At 41.7% G+C, this 21,614-nt stretch overlaps 1 protein-coding gene across 2 annotated transcripts in view; it reads right to left on the reverse strand.

Annotated features, from left to right (window-relative positions):
* plxna4 (plexin A4) overlaps window positions 1–21,614 on the reverse strand; it is a 238,821-nt gene that overhangs the window by 206,265 nt on the left and 10,942 nt on the right. For both annotated transcript variants that reach the window (XM_073480352.1, XM_073480353.1), the window contains exon 2: window positions 4,765–6,113. In XM_073480352.1, the coding sequence (XP_073336453.1) occupies window positions 4,765–6,009 (1,245 nt within the window). In that variant the 5' untranslated portion in view covers window positions 6,010–6,113. The remainder of the gene's footprint in view (window positions 1–4,764; window positions 6,114–21,614) is intronic.

Here is a 21,614-nt window from a genome sequence, read left to right on the forward strand (position 1 = left end):
ACTAACGAAACAGCATGACAAATTTGGAGAGAAACTAAGACATCACGAGAGCAGAGCCAGGAGAGGGAGAAGGTAGGAGAACGTCAGGAGGTAAGATGGGAGTTTAAGAGATGCCGAGATGGGGAAAAAAAAGAAGGATTCACAAATCGAACGAGGAGCTGAAGAGAGAGACGTGTCAGATAACTTCCTAACCCTTGTTTTCCGCTTCACTGTGTACAGGCAGAAAATCTTTCATTATTTCTTTCGGAAGGATTACCAGGCATTACCATTTTTATTTTCACCCCAAACTGTCTTTATTCAAGTGATAAAAATTGAGAAAACAAGTATGTATGCGTGAGCGATTACAAAGTCGACATTACAATTCAATAAAACTGCTTTTGTGTTTTCTTTGAGTTGACAAATTGGTAATTAAAGAAGTTGCATTGGTAAAATGTTATACAGTTCAATGTGTGTCTAACTAGTTTGCAAAAATACTTTTAATACTGTGAACAGTACTGATCACTGTGAAGTAAAGGAATTATATAGTGGGAAACAAGGGACAGAGCACACAAAAGAGTTTTCAAAGAACCAGACAAAAGACAAAAACAACAGGGCAAAGAAAAGAAGATACCCAATACAGCCAGAGGATAGTGAAGGATGCGGGAGACATTTGTTTAATCACAGAATAATGATATTGTGATGGATTCTGACCTTTAGCAAGTGGTATCATGTATGGAGATTTAATTAGCGAGCCAGGCAGCAACCAGGATAGCGGATATGTGGATGGAGTGGGGTGAAGTGGGGAAGAAGGGGGGGAGGGGGCAGTCTGGATGTTCTTAATGAATCTACTAGCCTTTCCCTTCCTGAGGATGTGGCCTAGACTGACTCATCAGCAGCAGCAGCAGCAGCAGCCAGCGACTGATTAAGCTCCGCAATCAGGAGGAGGAGGGATGGAGATAGTCCGCACGCTCACCATTCAAAGGTTGCTCAAAAGCAGAACAAAATAGACGAAAGAAAAGAGTCAAAAACATGAAGAAATGAGCATGGGGAAACAGAGAATGTCGTATTGGAAGACTTCCTTTTAAGTGAAGGATGAAACGAGGGAGGGGTGAGCACGTGTGTCGGGGAACACTGTGAGAGAGATCAAGAAAAAGACTCAAAGAAACAGCGGCCGAGTAGAATAATCTAATTAATTGGAGTGAATTCAGAATGTGAAGTCGATAACACATGACAAATGTGGAAGAATAGCCCGTGGCATGTTAGTTAATGACATGTAATTAATGATCATTAGCAGAAAGGATGAGGGGATGGCCGTGGCCTGTCAGGGACTTACAGGCGACCTTGTAATTTTCTCATCCATGTTTAGAGGAGGGGGTGAGAGACAGCACTTTGCCGTATGGAAAGCATTGTATGAGGAAATAAAGGGGGAGAGAAAGACAGACTCAAGGAGGGGTCGTGTAACGGAGAATGAGAGGCCGGGATGGCGGCAACTATTTTTATAAGAACATGAGGAGAAGGACAGTCAAAAGGAGAAAAGAGCAGCACAGGCAGTGAGCAATGAATCAAGGATGAGAGAGAAGAGAGCAGAGAGGGAATTTACTGCGATCCCGCTGTTTTGTTGTTCTGTTTTTTTTCTGCTGACACAGTGAACATGTAGGGAGCAGGCAGCGTTTTTTTTTTATAGGTCACATGCCACTTCACAATGATCTATGGATGCAGGCCCTTTGCAGACTTATACTGTTGAGCACGCATTATGTGGCTCAGCCAAGCGTGGCTATTTGGGGGAGAGAGGACGCTTCCCCCCCTCCTCACTCCCGCTCTTAGCATCTATCCTCTCTACTGCTCTCTCACCCATCATGCCACTCTCTGTACTCACTTTTTTTCTCAACTTCTCCCCCTTTTTTATCTCACCCACTCCCACTGAAAGCCTCTTAAGGATGGTGTAAAGCAACAAAGGTCCGATGGCAAGTATTTATACTGTCCTGCTCAGGCCTATAAATGTACTTATGTCCTTGAACATTTTTATACGTCCTTCGATAATTTGATTATTTCTTGTTGGAAAACAAGTTTTCCAGTCTTTGGTATACCTCTTGATGGATACAAGATAAACCATAGATGATGAGTGACTTCCTTATCGTATAAAATATCATTCAATTGATATGATTTTTGAAATAGTTTTAATCAATAAATGCACTTTTTCAAAAAAGGAGATTTTCTTATGTGATTGAATCACAAACACATTAAGTAATTGTTGTGTTTCCTGCTCCAAGTGGACACCGACCACTGCAACTGAGCTGCTAGCTTCCCTTAAGCAAGTAAAAAAATCTTTTCACTGGACAAAGCATTTTTAAAAAAAATGATTTTGACTTACATGATTAAGCTTTATCTGCATACATTGTCCACATGCAGTATATGTACATAAATGCTATATTTATTAGTCTAAATCCCATCTTTGATCCAATAGCAACCACTTGTATTGAGTCTGCGGGGAGAAATTATGGAAAATAAAGCAAGACTGTGTAAGAGCAGAGTAAGAGTTGTATTAAAGTCGTAAGACCCTTATTTGATATTTATGTGGTTGTGTGATTCCTCAATTAAGAGTAGCATAACCCAAAAAGCAGTCTGACTTCCACAATTTTCTGAGCGATTCTGTTTGGTATGTTCAAGAAAGAGTTTGAGCATGTGTATGTACATGTACTGTGCATGTCTATGTTGGGTATCTATACCACTGGGACGCACAGAGCGGAGACCACAAGTTTAAACTACATTTCTGATTAAATCGGAGACATAGCGCTCCCAGTCATGCATCATTTAAGGCAGCAAAGGATTTAATCCGAAACTAACAACCAACGAATCACAAAAAAAAATAAAAAATCAACCACGGGATATTAGAAAGACAACCAGCCATCACAGACATACACATGAGATGAGAGTTTGCCCTCAGCTCTACTCATCTCAGCATGCAATATGTTCTCTTTGTGAAAACACATAATATATGGCCTAATATATTAACATCTACTAATTCATTAATGCTCAAGCAATAGCCTTCTGATGTATCTGTGTGATGTGTGTATGTATTCAAATATGACTCCCAATTTATGGCTGTAGCACCACAGAATTATCTGGTCTACATTTTAATAAATCACTTAATTAGCCTTTCATGTAAAAACTGTATTTATTGCTGTGATTCCACTTCACCAATAGCTTCTCTCTGCCTCTAAAAAACAACCTTCTCCATCTCTGCAGTAGCCATACTTAAAAAGTGCGGTGGCACGTGTGTGTGTATGTGTATCAGAACTCATCTATCTCCTGCAGAGTCCACCGTCACTTGTTCAGCAGGGTCTAATTTATGCGGTGGCGGTGGCGATACTGTGGCGCATGCTGAAATGGCATCATTCCTCAGCGCTAACCCCTGTGTGCTCCCTCACACTTCCTCTCTCCCTGCTGACAGCTCCACCCCAGGCGTGATTTATCAGGCCCTCAAGCAGCAGACAAAGGCGCCCCGGAACGTGCGCCGTGCCAGAGACGGATTAATAGATAAACACTGTGATTCCAGAACCAAACACGAGTGGAGGGTCAACTTCATAATGTCTCGAGATAGTGCATGGCTAAGGTCAGAACAATATGGACTGAGCAGCTTCGAGAGGATCAAATTTATGTTTCTGAAATATGACCGTGACCAAGCGATGAAATTCTTGCTACAAATATTTGTTGCTGTATAAATTTTCATTTGTAGCTCTTGTAGATAATACATATGACTGGCCTGAGTGAGGAAAACACTATTTGTCATTGCAATGATCATATTTCCTGGTAAAATATTTGCATTTTTGCTCACCAGTGCATTCAGTCAATGTTCTTCTCTAATGATACAAAGCTTGGATGGAGGTTGAATGCACCAAGTTTTGCTTTATTTCATGAAGTAGAGGAATACTTTACTTACAAAGTCAGTTAAAGAAAAAAATGAAATGTTACACTTTTAACTGCACACTGAAAAACAGGCACAGGCAATTTTACCTCGTTATCTATACCTCCCTGAACTCAAAACTGGCAAGTGAGCATGGTTCATTTAGCCATGCACGCTACATGTAGAGAAACATGATAAATAATAAATGTACTCTGATCAAGGTCATTTTGCATTTCTCGAGGATGGCAGCTTTCATTAATGACACAATATGAGATCAACAAAAAAAAAAGCTTTGACTGCTTGCGAAGATGGTCTAAACACGTAACACCTAATTTAACCTTGTTTTTTATGTGCACAAAGTGAGAAATCAAATGAACTGAATCACTGAATTTGTAATGCTGTTATGGAGAATGGAATTATGGTAATTTGGCTGAGCATTCAGCTGCATTGTTTAAAGGGTGAGCGGATTAAAAGAGGCAGTGGATTGTTAATATCTCATCGTAATGTGATGGAGCATGAGCCCACCCAACAACATAGTGTTCATGAAGGCCTCCCGCAGTGCACCGAAGCTCATTATAGTAACACGTGGGAGAGCATTCACAACTGATTCTCCTCCAGAGATACTCACCTGTAGTGTCCCTCCATTAGAAACAAAAAGATATCATCAGTGATTTTCTTTTCTTAATACAATCTCATGAAATATCCTTTTCCTAAATGAGTGGGTTTCTTCTTTAAGTTTTAGTTTAATTCTACTTTAAATAGAACTGCTCTACGCCTGTTGTTCTGGTAGATTACAGCACAGAACTGCATGTTGCAGTAGTTATTTCCCCAGTGCTGATACTGTGTGTGTTTGTGTGTGTGCACATTGTAGTAGTACTCACCGCACTGCTGCAGGGAATATCTTTGACTTTGAGCCAAGCCAGGTCCAATGTGCCCTCACCCTTGTAGCATGACTGCAGCCTCTCCTTGATTTTCTCGTTGATCTTCCGCAGAGAGAAGACACACAGTGCCGAGTCCTGTGAGGCCTGGCGTGGACGCCTCTTTTGTCCTTTTGAGAAGACGGCAAACAGCACATCATCATCTGGTGCCACATCTAGTGAGCGTGCCAGGATAGCACCAGCTTTGGACAGGTAGGCTGCCTCGAGTAATCGGTACTCCACGTTGCCACTGATGCATCCAATAGGCACCTCTACGTAGGAGTTGAAGGCGGTGTCTGCCTTGCAAAGACGGACTATTTTGGAGGTGTAGACCTGTTCCCGACCAGCAGAGGAGGACCCAGTGGTTGGTCCACCTCCCATTTCAGGCTGCAAAGTCAGGAAGTAGACAAAGTTCCCACTGGCAAAGCCATAAATGTAGTATATGTCAAAATCTGGGATGACAGTGAAGGTGTCTGAAGGGATCTTAATCATAGAGGCCACAAACTCATCATGGAAGACATAGGCAAACATGCCATCCTCCTCCGAGTTTCTGGCCAACTTGCGGCTAGAGATGGTAGGGAAGTACTCTGGCTTGCCATCCACTGCTGTGGCAACAAACAGCATGTCCGGAGAGGCATTGCCATACGACACAATAACACCGAACACAGAGCCGCTCTCATTGACACCAGAGAGGTAGTGCTCCTTCTTGTGGAAGGGCTCTCCCAGTTTGAAGAGGTCATCAAGGCGGAGGAGTTTGCAGATGCCCTGGTAGAGGCTGCCACATGCCAACAGCCGGTTCTCCCGATAGTCCATCAGAAGCATCTTGTTGACATTGTTGGTGAGTGTCAGTGGCTCACTGCAGGGCTGGACGATACGTGGAGGGTAGCACTTACGGTTGTCCTCATCTGGTCCAGTCTCGTGGGACACCTGAACCTCCAAGTCCGGGGACAGTTTGTATATGCGATTTACAGCTCCCAAATAAACATTGCCATTGCGATAGTCCACCGCAAGATGGTTGAATGTCCACTCGGGGTTCTCAGCACGAAATGATGAATATTCCTCCTCCTGAAGGGACGCTGTGATCACCTGGGAGCCGGCACTGTGAGCCTGTGGAGCATGCACTACTGTTTGTGACGTCACAGGAAGCACCAAAGTAGACAGGAAGCAGCAGACAAAAAAGCAGGTCCGTGTCCTGGTGAGGGACGTCATGGCTGTGCTGAGGCTGGGAGCGGAGAGGAGAGGGAAGGAGGCACAGTTCAGTACTGTCGGCCAATCAGGATCAAGCCTCTCTTGAGACGGAGGACATTATGTACCTAAAGAGGGAAGGGACAAAACCCAGTGAGAACCAGCAACATGAATACAAACATTACCAACAAATCACTATACATTCAAGGCTACTGACACGTGGCATTGATAGATGTAGATTAGAGGACAATTATATGATCTCTGTTCTAATTTTACCTGGCACAGATTAAAGCAGAGCATCATTACGAGGAGTAATGAAGAAAACAGGTGAGAGGCCACACATTTGCGACTCTAGTACAATCTATACATAGAAAAGAAATGGGCTAGACAAAAAAGGAATGAGGCTGAGGCACAGTCAAGGTTTAAAAGGCAGTGTGCAGAGACAGCTTTAGCCAATAGGATCAGTCCTTGCATTGAGGACGGGGACAGAAGAGGAGGAGTAATGCATTGTCTCAGAGGAGGTGATCAGCATGGCTCTGCACCATCTCTCTGCATGGACCCCTGCCCCTCTCCGCCTCTCTTCGCCTTTCTGCTCCAGCCGCTATGCACCTAATTGATTCTCCCCTTGGAGTAGCAATTTGCATGCTTTGGCGATTTCTCTCTTTTCTCCCAATAGGGCAGCTCACCTGCTGACACTGCTAGCAGAGAGAAAAGGACCTTCTTTCTCCCTTTAACATACCTACACACACACACACACACACACACACACACACACAAAGGAGGGGTTTATGGGCAGAAGATGAACAATTAGGGAGGAAATGCAAGTGGTTGCAGAAATACGCTTCCCTATAGTCCTTAGGTCATTTGCAAAGGCTCAGCATTACACATACAGCCGTAGCAGACAAACACACACACACTATGCCACTTAAAATAAAAATGCATGTGGTAGGTGGAACTGTTATAGCTATACTGTCAAAGCACCACTACACACAGTGTAAGACACACACCAGCACAGATTATCAAGCGGAAATGACAGCATTTCCTGTAAACATGGTGTTCCCCGGTGTGTGTCGCCTGCTCATTAGGTTCTCTCCTGTGGCAAGCTGAATGTTATGAGGAGTGGTGTTCACCTGGGTAATATCCAGGTGTTAGTTATACACACACACAAGAATAAAACTCCTGCCACACAAATCAAAAACGCTTCCTGCACTGGCGCTCCTCATTATTATTCTGGTGTGGTCAACGTTATACCTTACTGAAACCGAAATGCCATCATTGACATGATATTTTCCGATGTATCCTTTATGAAAAAAATGCAAAAGACAGCCTAACAACAACTTTAAATCAACAGAAAAAGATGGTTCTCAATTGTTAAAAGAGTATTGTGCTTACAGCATGATTGAGCAAAATATAGAAATAGAAAAAATAATACCAACAGTGTCCGTCATATCAAAGCTCTGCAAGAGCTTGTCTGTCACACTTAATGCAAATCTCTTGCAGCAAAAGAGGCACTTTTATTGAACAATGTCATGGTTGTGTTTTTTGCTCAGAGAAAAAAAACGAAACAATGTAAAATAAGAAATAAAATAGGAAAAAATCCAATAATTTCAAGGCGTAGCAAACAATTACATTTTCAATCATTTTCCCTTTATTAATTTTGGCCGCTATAAGAAATTGAGTATACACTTTGGAAGCTTTTTACTATGATTGCTATGGAAGCTACTGGCCATAAATGGTGGTGCTACCTGACATTATCCAGCCACAGATCTCATCGAAGGTTCATATCCAAGCAATCACAAGTAGTGGTGGTGTCAAATGCAACCTCACTGCAATCTTACCAATCTCCCCTCCATCTCCTGGCAGGCAGGCAGAGAGAGAGAAAGAACAGAGCAGACAGCCTCTCAACACATGATAAGAGGACCAGAGAGGATGATGAGAGGGATAAAAACTGATACAGAGATAGAAAGGTGATGTGTGTTCAGACGTGTGTGAGCCAAAGAGCGAGAAAGTCAAAGAGTGATCATTACCAAAGCTATAGGCAGGATGTGTGAAAGGAGAAAGCGATATACAGTATGTGGACAAAATTAATAGAAACACTTCAGATGTCATAAAATAACCCTGCTGGTAATACAAATTTAGAGAAAAGATGTTAACTAAACCTCAAAAAACAGTCACAAGAAAAGTGTTAAAATCAAACATTTGAGAGCCTGAGAAGAAAAAACATCACCAGATTCACCAAATCGGTATTTGCTGCAGGGCAATTGCACTGAAAGGTGTTTCTATTATTGTGTCCAACCGCTAAAGAGAAGAGACAGCAGGGATAGGGTTTAGAGAAAGGAGCTTGTGGAAGCTGCTGCTGCTGCTGCTGCTGCTGCTACTTGAGGAGTAATGACAGGGCAGTGAGCCCATAATGTTCCTCTAAAAATAAAAAGGGGTGCTGCATATTAATCTCAAACAGGGAACAGCACCAGAGCTCCCACCTCTCATTTACCTAGCAGGAGGGACAGCCATAACAAAGCCTTTCTCTGAGATTCCCAGACAACTTTATTCAGCAGTTATTATTAATAGAAAAAGAGACGAAGCGGGGAAGACGACAAGAGGAGAAAAGAACAGTGCGAGACATAGTGAGAGACAGAGGGAGAGGCTGTTATACCACCTTCACATCCACCTATCCTCATGAGTATAAACACTACCACACTCAAACAAAGCTGACATCTAAAACAAAACAAAAAAACTAGAAAAGAAAGGCTCCCAGTTGTCTTCCCTGAGAAATAAATGGGAAATTTGCAAGCACAAAATACGAAATACCCGCAAAAAATTAACACTCTCATCAGTGGTACCCTGGAATGGCAGCATGTCTGCCACATGAATCTGTTGGTGAAATGCAATTATCCTCCCTGACGGGGGGCAAGCTCGTTTAGTCGCTGTTTGCTTTTGCCTGCTGATCATCAAGCGCCATTAATTAAAGCGTACTTTGGTTCTGACGATTTATACATCAGACGCGCGCGCACACACACACACACACACACACACTCAAGCAGACTGATTATTCTAACACGTTGTTTATCTTTATCCAGTTGCATGCCATTAGTACATGCCTTTTCCCTTGCCTGCTATTATATATGCATATTAAAATTAGGTGTGATAGTGGTGGTAAAAATGACAGAAAGGGATGATGTCTGAGTGCCAGTGCAAATTACGGCATGACCGTAAAATAACTTCTAATCATATTGACAAAATAGTTTGTCCACTTAATAAAAATAAATATGCATGCTGACGAAAAATGAGACAAAATGTTGCTTTGAGTGTAAGAGATGCAAAAGAGAGGGAAGAGCTGGACAATACGGCTATTTTTAGTCTGAATCACGTTACACGATATATCTCTCGATATTTTAAAAAGCACTTCAAAAAAGCTAGGACTGGGTAACAAAATCAAAAATCACATTCGAAATTTAAGACGATAAAAAGTCACCGTATCACATTATAATGATCTATCAACACATACTGCTCAGCCCGAATAATGAGGGCTTCGAGTTCTGTGACCTGAGTTTTTTGCGGGCTGCTCCTGGCTAGCTGCCAGATTTACTCAAATATGAAACGCACACTCGCACACACAGACAGACAATCACACATTTACAGCCCCATAGACATCAAAGAGTGCTAATGAATTCATGATTAGCACCACGCTCATACGCATACATTTCCAGTGTTGCTGGAACTGTGGGCAAAAATAACATTGTGTGTGTGCGTCTCTGTTTGTGTGCATTATCTCCATCTGTGAGACTCAAAACTGCATATGAGCTCAGTCTTTAGAAAATAATTGGTATGTTTCCGTTTTCCCGTTTGGTGTTCCATGTTCCTAAATGCTGTCAGCAGCCAGCCAGAAAGAATCACATGATAACTGTACAACTGCAGCCTAAAAGGGTAAATACATAAAAACTGCATTTACATTTATAAATGTGTGACTTCACCAATTAAAAGGAGAGGAGAGGAGAGGAGAGGAGAGGAGAGGAGAGGAGAGGAGAGGAGAGGAGAGGAGAGGAGAGGAGAGGAGAGGAGAGGAGAGGAGAGGAGAGGAGAGGAGATTTATTAGATCTCAGGCTGTGTCTGAGCTCCATCAGGTGAAGTGCCATCTTCACAGCAATACCCCAGAAATGTGCTGGCAGATGGATAAAATGTGTCTCCGCATCCTAAGCCAGATGATGTTTTTTCCGACTCTGTGTCTCACGAATATATTTAGTCTGGTTGTCAGAAATATCACACAAAACTTCAGACAAGACACAAACAACCAGTCAGGTTCAAAGATCAACTGCTACAAATTGCCCTGTTTCAGACAAAGTATTTTGATGCTGCAAAGCTAATTTCAGGGACAACAGTATTAGGCAAAGCTATTATGGATATGTCAGGAGCCATTTTGCTGTGGTAAAGATTGTGTAATGGAGAACCGAGGCCAGACATGACAATTGGCGGAGACGCAACAAAAAGGGAGCCTCGACAAAATAATCTCCCGCTATTTATACTCTGACGGAGGGGAGACATTTAAGTTGAAGAAATGACATAAAAATGAAGAAACTGTCAAAGTCTTTGGTAAACAGCTTAACTTCTCACAGTGTGAAAACATTCAAAAATAACCATCACATTCATAAAAAACACTATGAGTCAAATGGGATTAGGAGATTATGAGTGAGTAAGAAGTAGGATAATTACACATAATCCTTTATATTCATAAAGAAAAAACAGATTTCTGCACACATATCTAAGGTAATCTGTCACGGGGTGAAAGGAGGTGAATGAATGACAGTTGCTAGAACACACAGACAACAATTAAGACTGTATAAGAACTAGACAGGCTTGAATGCAGGACAGAATATGGAGAAAAGTTAAATAGCCATGCAAAGTGAAAAGGAAGAGAGGTCAGTGAGGTTTCAGGGAAATAATGGAGATGTTAAGTGCATGTCTTGCTCCAGCCACAAGAAGGTCACTCACTGCTGTGTCCATTTGCTTAGAAATGGGGAGATGGAGGGAAAGATGGCTGGATGCATAAAAGGATTTAAGATAGTAGCAGTCAGAAAAAAGGACTCCTCTCACACTTGTACAGAATGTTATAGTTCATTAAGTTCAGCAGATAGCAGATCACACCTTTCACATCGTAAAGTCTCACTCACATCCTGTAATATTTACAGTTTATTTCAAGATTTTGATGACTGCTGAAATAATTCCATTGCCACATCCCTGCAGTACTTAAATGGTAGTAGTTAAATCATAGATACAGGGTTAGGGTTAGGGGTTAGGGTTGGGGTTAGCCCTAACCCTAACCCTAACCCTATAGATACAGAAGCTCACTGGTTTTATTGGTTTAGTCAATACATTGTTTTAGGAGAAATTAGAGCAGCTACCTGTACTACAGTTGACAGAAACTTTATCTTTTCTGCAACGGGGGGCAGCAGTGAATGTTTATTCTCAATGTCGATTATTTTCTTGCTTGATCAATTAGTTGTTTGGTCTATAAAATGTCAGAAAATGGTAAAAAGAAATGGTGATCAGTGCTCAAACCAATTAATAGTTTATCATATGTCAATATGTGCCTATTAACTTAAAAGTGGACAGCTAATCAATCAATTGTTCCAGCTCAAATTTTGTCTTTTGTTGACTGTTTTCATGAGACCAAAGGCTCTTTTTTTAGCTTTTGCGTCACTGGAAATGTACAGTGTTGTTGTCAGCCACTGCTGTTCATTACAGGCATGTGTCTCTCTGGTTGACATGATATCAGCTGGCAAGGGTCATGGTGGTGGATTGCTGTTCTGGTACTTTTAAGGCCTCATGAACACTGCTTCAGGCTATGCACCTGCTCTTATGAGACTGCTAAACTGCTGCTACCAGCTTTGTTACATCTCTCATAAGCTACCACTTGTCATCTCACTAGTGATCATGGGCCATTTGGCAAGTCCTGGGTGCTTTGGGTGGAGGGATCTGGGTTGTGAGAAGGCGTGGTAGTAGTAGTTGTACTACTAGTAGTAGTGGTAGATCAGTATTGTATGAGACTCAGCATGGGACTGGGAGTTGGAAAAGAGAGCAAACACAGGCAAGCGAGGGAGACAGAGAAAGACAGAAAAGACGGAGAGAAAAACAGTGACACAGAGAAGAAGAAAAAGAAAACAAGCTGACAGAGATGTGTGTCCCAAATCAGTGGATGTACTGACTGGAGCGGAGAAGTCCCCCCCCTTCCTTCCCATCCCAAACCTCCATCCACCCCTCTCCCCTGCTGAGCCCTGGCACTGATCAGAGGAATAAGCGTCACTCTGCATCGCCGCCACACACTGGGACTGGAGGAAAACACAGCCTCCCTGCACTTACCCAGCATAATCACAATCACAAATGCACAAACTCACACATACAGGCTGGACTACCCACACACAAACACAACACAGCAAGACACACACTCCAACTTGACACTTCGGCATAGAATACACACAAACACAGCGAGCATACAGAGCAGGAATGCCCTCTCGACACACACACAAACTGGCATTGTACCTTGGCAACAACAACAGTACATTATGCCCCCCCCCCACTACAACAACACTGGCAAAAATCAAATTACTAGAGCAAAGTAAACTGAGGCTTTTTCAGCTTCCTAGTGGCTGGGGAGAAAAAAAGCACAGGCCTTTGCTATCGAGGCATGCTGCTCAGGAGAAGCTGTAGCTAAGAGGAAACCCGAACAACAACACATACAGTACAGTCTGCCTGCCTGCCTGCAGAAAGGAGAGAATTAGCTAGGGACAGAGCACAGGATTCACCACTCATTGTTACCATCACGCCAACCTAAACGTACACTCGTTTCTCCCTCACACAAATCCAGTTATTTAATACTTGAAAGTATAGAAAAGAACGTATGCACAAATTAGCATAAGTCTCCATATGAATGTAGACACACACTAAAAAAAACACTAATTCAGTGCTCTCACAGGACTTAGGCTAAGCAAAAACACAAACACCCTTAAATTAAATAAGCATTCACAAACATGCATGTACATCAAGTATGACCATGTATACATTTAATAAGTCAGCACTCTCAATCTGGCAATTATGATTATTAAGTTAAATTTTTACTGCTTCACATGCATTTCCACTTTTTTTCGTGTGGGAAGTGTAAAACTGCCAGCTGCCAACAACACAATAATTAAAACCATAGCTTTTGGGGGCAGCTACAACCCATTTCAAGGGAATGACAAACATTAACAAACAAATCAACGTGGCTATGTGCCATTTTTATTAAGCACAGCAAGAGAAAAGTAAGATGTAAAAGAATAATTGTACAGTCCTATCATTCACACATGCAGACCTGTAAATAGACAGACAAAAACTTAAATAATGATGGAGTGATTAGGTCCAACATGCCTATCAGGCTAAGCTAACCCCTGCTGATACACAAAACAGATGGCACACTCATCTCTCTCAGGAAGGCAGCAGCAGAACAGAAAAAAGAAGGACGGAGAGGATAGAGAGAGAAGGAGGGGTGTCCTTGGTTACATCAAGACGTGGATTAGCAGCATGGATTACTGTCACCAGATACCCTGTCTAGATCGGGGTTAGGAGGTCTAATCCACCACAGAGCTGTTGATATTATAAAGAAAGCCTTAGGATTGTACTGTCAACTGGGTACATATCATATGAATGACAGAAAACTGACTGAGAGACTCTGACATTAGGTACTACAAATGTAGCAATCAACCCAGTGTTTACAAGCATCAACGCACTGCAAATAATACATTATGTTTAATTATTAACGCAAGTATTGAGTGTTAAAATCTGTACCTACAATTTTCAAGGGAATCTCCCACTGTTCAGTCTGTTAAAGGAAAGAAGCTCATACCAAAAGGATTATGCAGTTCATGGGAGCTGCAGAACAGTTGTAGTAAACAGATCAAGATTAGGATATTCATCTATCTTCAACTGTTTCCTTCAGTCTAAGGTTTGGTTCATATAGATTTGCACTACTGTATTACATGCAAACAGCTTCCAAAAGGCTTTCAAAATTAAGCATTGCATTTGATGATATTGACAAAGTCAGAAAGTACTTTAAATCACTTTTGAAATCATTTTTATTTTTCCTACAACAGCCTAGCATTAGAGAAAGATGTCTTTGTTGCATATTTTTCTTTTCAGTGCTTTCTAAAAGCAGTGCTTTGTGCCATATCAAACACAACTGGCATAGTATGTTTGTGGGAAGGCAGTGAGGGACCATTGTCTGTGTTGCTCCACTAGCAGAGACCCCTACTTGTTTTGTTTTTTTTTGTTGGTTTTTTTATTTGTGCTCTCGACATCATTGAAAATGAGGGCTTGCCCTCAATGATTTTTCAAGATTTAAAAAAAGGTTGAATGAATGAATAAAAAATGGTCAGAGCTCAAACTAAGTGTGATCTGGGTGGGATGGCATGAGAGTTTGCCAAGGACACATCCTCCAGTTAACCAACTCCCTTACATTGACTGATGCTTCCTTTCGTCCTCTCTCCTCCAGTGACCCAGAAATCATTTCCAGTCCCTTAAACGCACACTGAGGCGACGAGAGAGGAGAGAGGAGAGAGGAGAGAGAACCCTTCTGACGCCCTGGACCTCAGGGCGAGGAACCACAGGGGTCTCCAGGCTTCCCTCACTCGTGACTCTCATGAGTAGCTTTGACACGAGGTGAAACACTACCATAATGAAAAGCAAAAACGTGGTTGTCCACAAACTCCAGTGAAAACAGCGGGAGGTAGCAGCAAAAAAAGGGGGCAAAAAGGCATAAAAAACTTGCCCTGAAAAGATACAGTATGAAAGAAGCATAGCCAAGCACAGTGAATCACTGATCCAGTATAAGTGTGTCAAGTATAAACACAATTTCTGTGTCACACATATTTTCTTGCTGTCTGTCTGTCTCTCCTATTCGCTCTTCAAGAGTGAGTCAGAGCGTTTCAAAGAAGGGGTCTAGGCAAAGATCCAACTGGACAACCCCACTGGATTTTAGAGAAATAGCTGACATCTGCCCATCCCATTTTCCTCGCTCAATTTCTTTCATTTTTTGCAACTCCTTCTCTTTCACCCTTTCACATCTGAGACTTACTAATCCTCCTTAGTAGTACCGGGTTCAAACACACTTGTTTTTCTAAACACACACTCAAAGTCAGGCCCCTTCCGAATGTTTTCTGGACAGAAATAATAATCTCTGCAATGCGTCTTTGGTTACAGAATCACTGGTGGCGTTGCTACAAAGCAAAGAGTGGGGAATGATGGAGTCCTTGAGGTAGTACAGCACTCAAACAGTCCTTGGTTACAAAGTAAGGTCACTCATAAACACACACACACTCTCACACACACACACACTTGGCTCAAGCTGGGCCTTTGTGCAGCGGGTGCTGATGCAGGCTGAGATTGGTGGAGTGTGTTATCATCAGTGCAGATCAAGAGGCTCTAATGTCATTAGGAGGACTGTTGAAGAGCCCACTGGCCTGCCATCAGCGCCTCGCTCTGATTGGGTTAGACTGCCGCTGACTTCCTGAAAAGGAGGGGCCTCTGCGTTTGACACAGACCACATAGCAGTGACCAGAGAGGGCCATTTACAGGGTGAACTTAATGAAGCTCTGGATTCAATTAGGATGACTGAGTCACGACCAAGAGACACGAGCAACTCATCAGTGAGCATTAGGGACCATAATCACACAAATGATGTTAAGAAAGTTATGATTGAAAGAGCATCATCTGCAATTATTAATTTGCTCCATAACAACAAGTACATAGTGAAAAACAAAAGAAAGTATTAAGCTGATGACCACTGTTGCACACTTAATTTTGGCACCGTTTTGACAGGCATGCTACAAACAATCTCTTTCTAAGATGGGGTGTTTTCAAAAAGCTTAAAAATTCAAATGTGAGGCTGAGAAGAGTGGAGCAGAGCTTTAATATTTCCCTTTAATCTATATTTAACAAGAAGCACACATGACATATTTTGTGCTAACAAAGAAGATATCCTCTCGATCATCCCTCTCAACTGCCCCCAAGTTATAGCCATGTTGTACCACAGAAGCTCGTTCGGAATCAAAAGGCGGGGATATTTTGCTGTAATTACTATAAATGCAGCCAAGAATCCTTCTTAAATGGTGTTGCTAGGCACTGTCTGACAGCTGCTTTCATAGAACAAATTCAAAGCCTCTAGCTCTCTCGCTCCTTTAACATGTATCTCTCTGTCTCTCTCCCAACTCCCTTATTCCCCACGCTAACGGGCAGACAGGAATGCAGGGCCGTGTAGACAAATCAGCTCTCGCTTCTATCGGCTGCCGACTGGCACCATCTTAAAGTCCCAACACGTCCTTCCTCTCTTTTCTCCATCCATCCATTCTTACTTCCCCATACCTCGTTTCCTTCCAGCTCCAGCCTCTGTTATTTCATGAGAGTAAAAATTTGTCCCCCTCCGCCCATTCTCCTCCCTTGCCTTTTCTTTCTGTCTCATCTTTGGTTTCCAATATCCCTTTTTCCTCTCGACAAAGTAATTAATTATGAGTCATAGTTTGCTTGAAGCTGGAATGACTCTGGATGTTATGCTGCAGTGTGAGAAACACTGAAACAAGGCGCATCAGGGCGTTGTGCTCTGTGTGTTTGTGTGCACAGTGTGTCTGTGTGTTTTGGTCAAAGAGACAGAAATGGCTTTGCTGTCTCTTACCTTCAAGGCAGGATTTGTGCTGTGCTGCTGCTCAACAATCATTAAGGGAGTGCTTGTGTCTATCTTAAGTACAGCCTGACTTTTGCATGCACATATTGGCCAATATTACCAGCCAATTTTAGCTTTATTAAATACATCAATTTCAGCATATATGTGGGCTGATAAGGAGCACAAAGTCGAAGTGCAGAAATGCCAAAGTTGTGCTGTTCAAAGAAATTTATTTATTTATTTTTCAACTCTAAAATTGTCCTGCCCAGAATGTATCTTCATGTATATCATAACTCTTAACTAAACTTGAGGGACCTCTATCAAGTATGTTTATGTTATGTAACAAATTTCATTGCATATATTTTTACACTGATATCACCGTTCATTGCCTCAGAAGTATCCGTGGGTCTCAATAAACACACCTCTGTGCAACAACTGTCCACACAGACACACATGAAACTGCAAATATAACCAACAAACACTTCTTAACAGGCATCTACACATACACCAGGATGGCGTGACCTCTGAGGTTTTAATCATCATGCAGTCAGCCTTGCCGAGTTGTGTTTAAGACTTGATTTCCAGCAAAGGTGACATCCTTCAAGCTCTTCTTTCACATTAGCTCTTCACTCTTCCTCCCTCTTCCCTATCCCTCTCCCCGCTTTCCCTGCCTCTCTCGCTCAGCAATATCCAAGCATATCAGTGCCACTGAAGCAGGTAATAAATCAGGAATTATAACACTTCATTTTGCACACAGCACACTGTAGGCCTCCAATCATAACGGTGGAGGTTATGGGAAAGGGGGGAGTGAGCTAGTGAAGCCTCCTGACCCAAGGATGAAAGGAACTGGGAAAGAAGGGAAGGAAAAAGGAAGTTGTATGTTCAATGTAGAAACCAAAACACTGTCTTAAGTATTTCTTTGGTACTACCAATCATTTTAGAGAGTCTCAAACCAAGCTCCTGAACATGGTTATTGAGCTGTTTGCAGAAAAGTTTTCACAGTTTAATGTTATTGCAGAATCACAGGGGTGAATTAAGGGCAAAGGGACAAAATACAATATTTCACATCTGACATTTTGACATGTCGCTGCAGGAAAAGCATAGGTGTAATCAACAGCAACAATAATTACTTTATTCCAGTAAGCCACGTCAGTCAGACAGGTCCATACAACTGGAACTCATAAATGCAATTCAGCCATTATCAATCTGATTAATTACACTTGTGCTTCTTCTGTTATGACATGCCAAAATGTCTTGGCTGACATGAAACCTTCCCCCACAAACACACACGCACACACAAAAGCTCACAGCCTAAGGGCAAGGTGCAGAGGAGTTGGAGAGCCGTGGTCCAGGTTGAGACAAGTCTGGAGACTACTGTTGCCTTGAGAAAAACACATGTAAATTGTCACCATAACATTTGAATACCCTCAAATCTAAACCACTGGCTTCAAACAAATGTGCTTGGTTTGTATTTAAATCTGGCCACACGAGAGAACAAAGGAGCCCACATAACCGTCAAATGACCCCACAGATACCTCAGTGTCACAGTCTTTGCACAACAAGCATTTCTATTGTTTAACTTCAACTTACTTTCACAATATTTCAGGACAGCCGTTGTCATCAAGTTAACCTTTTAAAGACTCGATATAACAATTTCTACTCTTTGCCACATGAGGATTGATTATATTAATAATCACACTCTAAATAACACTAACACCCAGTCATACTTAATCATTCCCTGAACTCTCAGACATCCAGACATTGATAACACTGTCTGAATGGTGTTTATTTCCAACTGGTTACAGCTTGTGTGGCGCCAGCGAAAAAAAAGAAAAGAACATTACATCCACATGCCAGAATCACTGCTTCTGAACTCCATTGGCTAAATCAGCTTTTCTGGCTGAATCGCTGTAAACAGGATCAGGCCTGCCCCAGTTCAGATGTTTCGTCATGACAAATGAAGCTGTTGATCACTGACTATTGACCACACAGGCAGTTTCACGGTATTCATTCTTTATAATCCATCCAAATTTGTCTGTTTTTCCCTCTAAATCCCATTTAAAGTGACCTGCCTGCATCTACAGCTTTCCCCATCTCCCTCTCTTACTGTTGCTGCACAGAGCTAAAGCAGACTTGACCTCTAAGATTAACTTCTAAGACATGAAAGCTCGATAATTTAGAAGGCTTTGTGGTGATTACAATAAAACTGCTGCTTTAATTTTTCTCTGATCCCTCACTCGGTTTCCTTTTCTTCTTCCTCTTTTTCTTTTAAATGTGGCTTTCAGGTATGCTGTTCTGGGAAGATGTGTGGTATATGTGAGGTGTGCAAGTGTTTAATCGAATATGTGTGGTAACGTGTGTGCATGTGTGCTTTGCAGAGCTCAGTACAAAGGACAAAGAATAAACAACTGGACAGAAACAGTCCTAATAATCCATCCTATCTTATCCCATTCCATCTCACACACACACGCACGCGCACGCACACACGCACACGCACACGCACACACACACACACACACACACACACAGAAAGAGAGAGAGAAGCCCCATGCACATCTGTGAGCCTCATCAGTGCAGCAGTTGATTTGGTTTGCTCGAAGCGCATGGATTACAGCTTTCCTTTATAATCCACAGTGGTGATGAGGAAGAGTCTTAAAGATCTCAGCTCCTGGTTTTACAGCGCACAGCTGGAATGAGGTCAGTCGACTGGCCTGTGGTGCCCTTTTAAATTGTTATTTCCTTTGTTTCTGTAATTCACAATAAACTGCCTGCTAAATTTTGTAAACTCTCTACTAATCCACTAAACCGAGACAAAATCACTACTATTACTATGACAAAAGTGGGTTTTATTCAGGGAGAAACTCGTCATCATGGCATGAAAAGTAATTCTGAGTTAACCAATGGTGCATGTCTTTTAATTTACACTTGGTGGTCCTCTTGAAAAGTGCAAGGAAATTCTCTCAATGCAGTGGTGAAATAAGTACTTCTACATTTTAATTAAATAAAAGTAGCGATGCTGCTCTGTACAAATACTCAAGTAAAAGTCCTGTATTTAAGAGTTAACAGCAAAACGTACTTAAAGAATAAAAGTAAAAGTACTTTTTGGGGTATAACAGTCCCTGTCAAAGAGTTGGAGCAATTTGGGGAAACTGGAGGTCATTTTAACTTTAATAAAATCATACGTTCTAAAAATGTAACTATGTTTTGTTCGTAAATCTGTACAGTGACTAAAAGCTTCAATTTTTCCATCTGAAATGTAGTGGAGGACATGTAGAAAAGAAAAGACTCATGTATCTCAAACTTGTAGTACAATAGTTGAGTAAAAGAAGTCAGTTACATTTCACCACTGTCTGAATACCACTGAAAACAACAACACACAACTACAGCCTCACAAATGATCAATGAGTTGAATCAACACGTCATTTGACACCGTGCCAACGGAAAACATGAACACTGCCATGGATTTTATTGGTGTCTATGGCACCAGGTTGTGTTCACACACAGTAGATGCAGCTCCCAACGGTTCAGTCACAGAGTTTGAGTCTGCACTGTCATATAACATGATACAAGCATGTCTCTCATCTCTCACGTACCTATCTGAATCTGTCTTGTTCTTAACTTTGCAGCTGCGTCAATTAGAGAGAAAAATATGACCTTACTTCTGACTCTCCTGCCTATCTCTGTCATACTTTGTCATCCTGTTCACATGCCCATCCAGTGTAAATTACCTAAGTATAGACTATGTGGGATAGATGGAGAATGTGGGACATGCTAGTGAAGACAGAATGTCTACACCTGCAGAGACTTGCAGCCCTGCGGTAACGATCTCAGAAAACTGAGAAATGAGCAGTTTGACAGGATGTGTCAAAAGTGCCCTTCCAGCTGCTGAGAAATACCATTTTTAAACATATTCAGCAAATGGTGCTGTATTATAACTACTGCCTAAGAAAGAGCAGAGATGGAGAGAGAGAAGAAGAAACAGCTGGCACAATAAATGAGCAGAAATGGAGAGGTGGATGTGTCACTTCTCTAAAAGGTTAAAAAGCAGAAGGGGAAAGTGAAGGATTGATGCATTCAACATAGTGCTGAGACAGTTGAAGAGCACTAGTCTCCTTAACACATGACACAATGGAGATTAACTAATGTGATATCTTGGCTTCTACTTAAAATAAACATCTTCACACATCCCACACATTCCAATTATCTCTAAACACGTAGCTCATGTGCACATATGTTCAGAAAAACTTCTTCCATTTTATGTCGTTTTTCTACTGTATGATGAGGAAAGTATGTTTCTATCCAAGCTACAAAAAATAATGCTAGCATGATGCCTGTAATTGCCTACAATTGTCAATTATTACAGTGCATCTGCGCTTATTATGAAACTTTTGACAATGTTAATATTGAATCGATGAGTCGAATGATGCACCAGTGTATTATTCATGCGGCAGATGCACAGCCAACTCATGTCCATTAAGGTGAATTTCAACTAAATAGGCAAACACACTCACACATATGCTGCAGTCTACACATTGGAGATGATGGTGGTGTTGCTGAGGCTACACACAGCCTTCACCTACATATTTCTCTTGCAACCCTTGCTGTGCTTGACTGCAAAGGTAAGGGTCAGAGCTCAATCGCTGCTAAATAAATAAATAAATAAACAAACTGGCAGGTGAATGGAGGTGATGCCCTTGAACTGATGAAAGCATCTAAGCCGTATATACAGAGGCACAATCTGAAAAACATGCTCATAAAGAATTATTGCATGTTTTTCAAACCATCTGTTGAAAATGATCCAGATAATAGATTAGTTAGAGTCTATAAGTGAGTTCAAGATGAAGTCTTTAAAGTATGTTTCCCTCATTATCATACACTTTGTCTAGACACAAATATATTGCGATTAGGAAGGTGTTTCTGTGTACTTACCACAAAACAATCAAAATGT

Source organism: Pagrus major, chromosome 14, assembly GCF_040436345.1.
Source record: "Pagrus major chromosome 14, Pma_NU_1.0".
In the NCBI taxonomy this organism is placed as follows: Eukaryota; Metazoa; Chordata; class Actinopteri; order Spariformes; family Sparidae; genus Pagrus; species Pagrus major.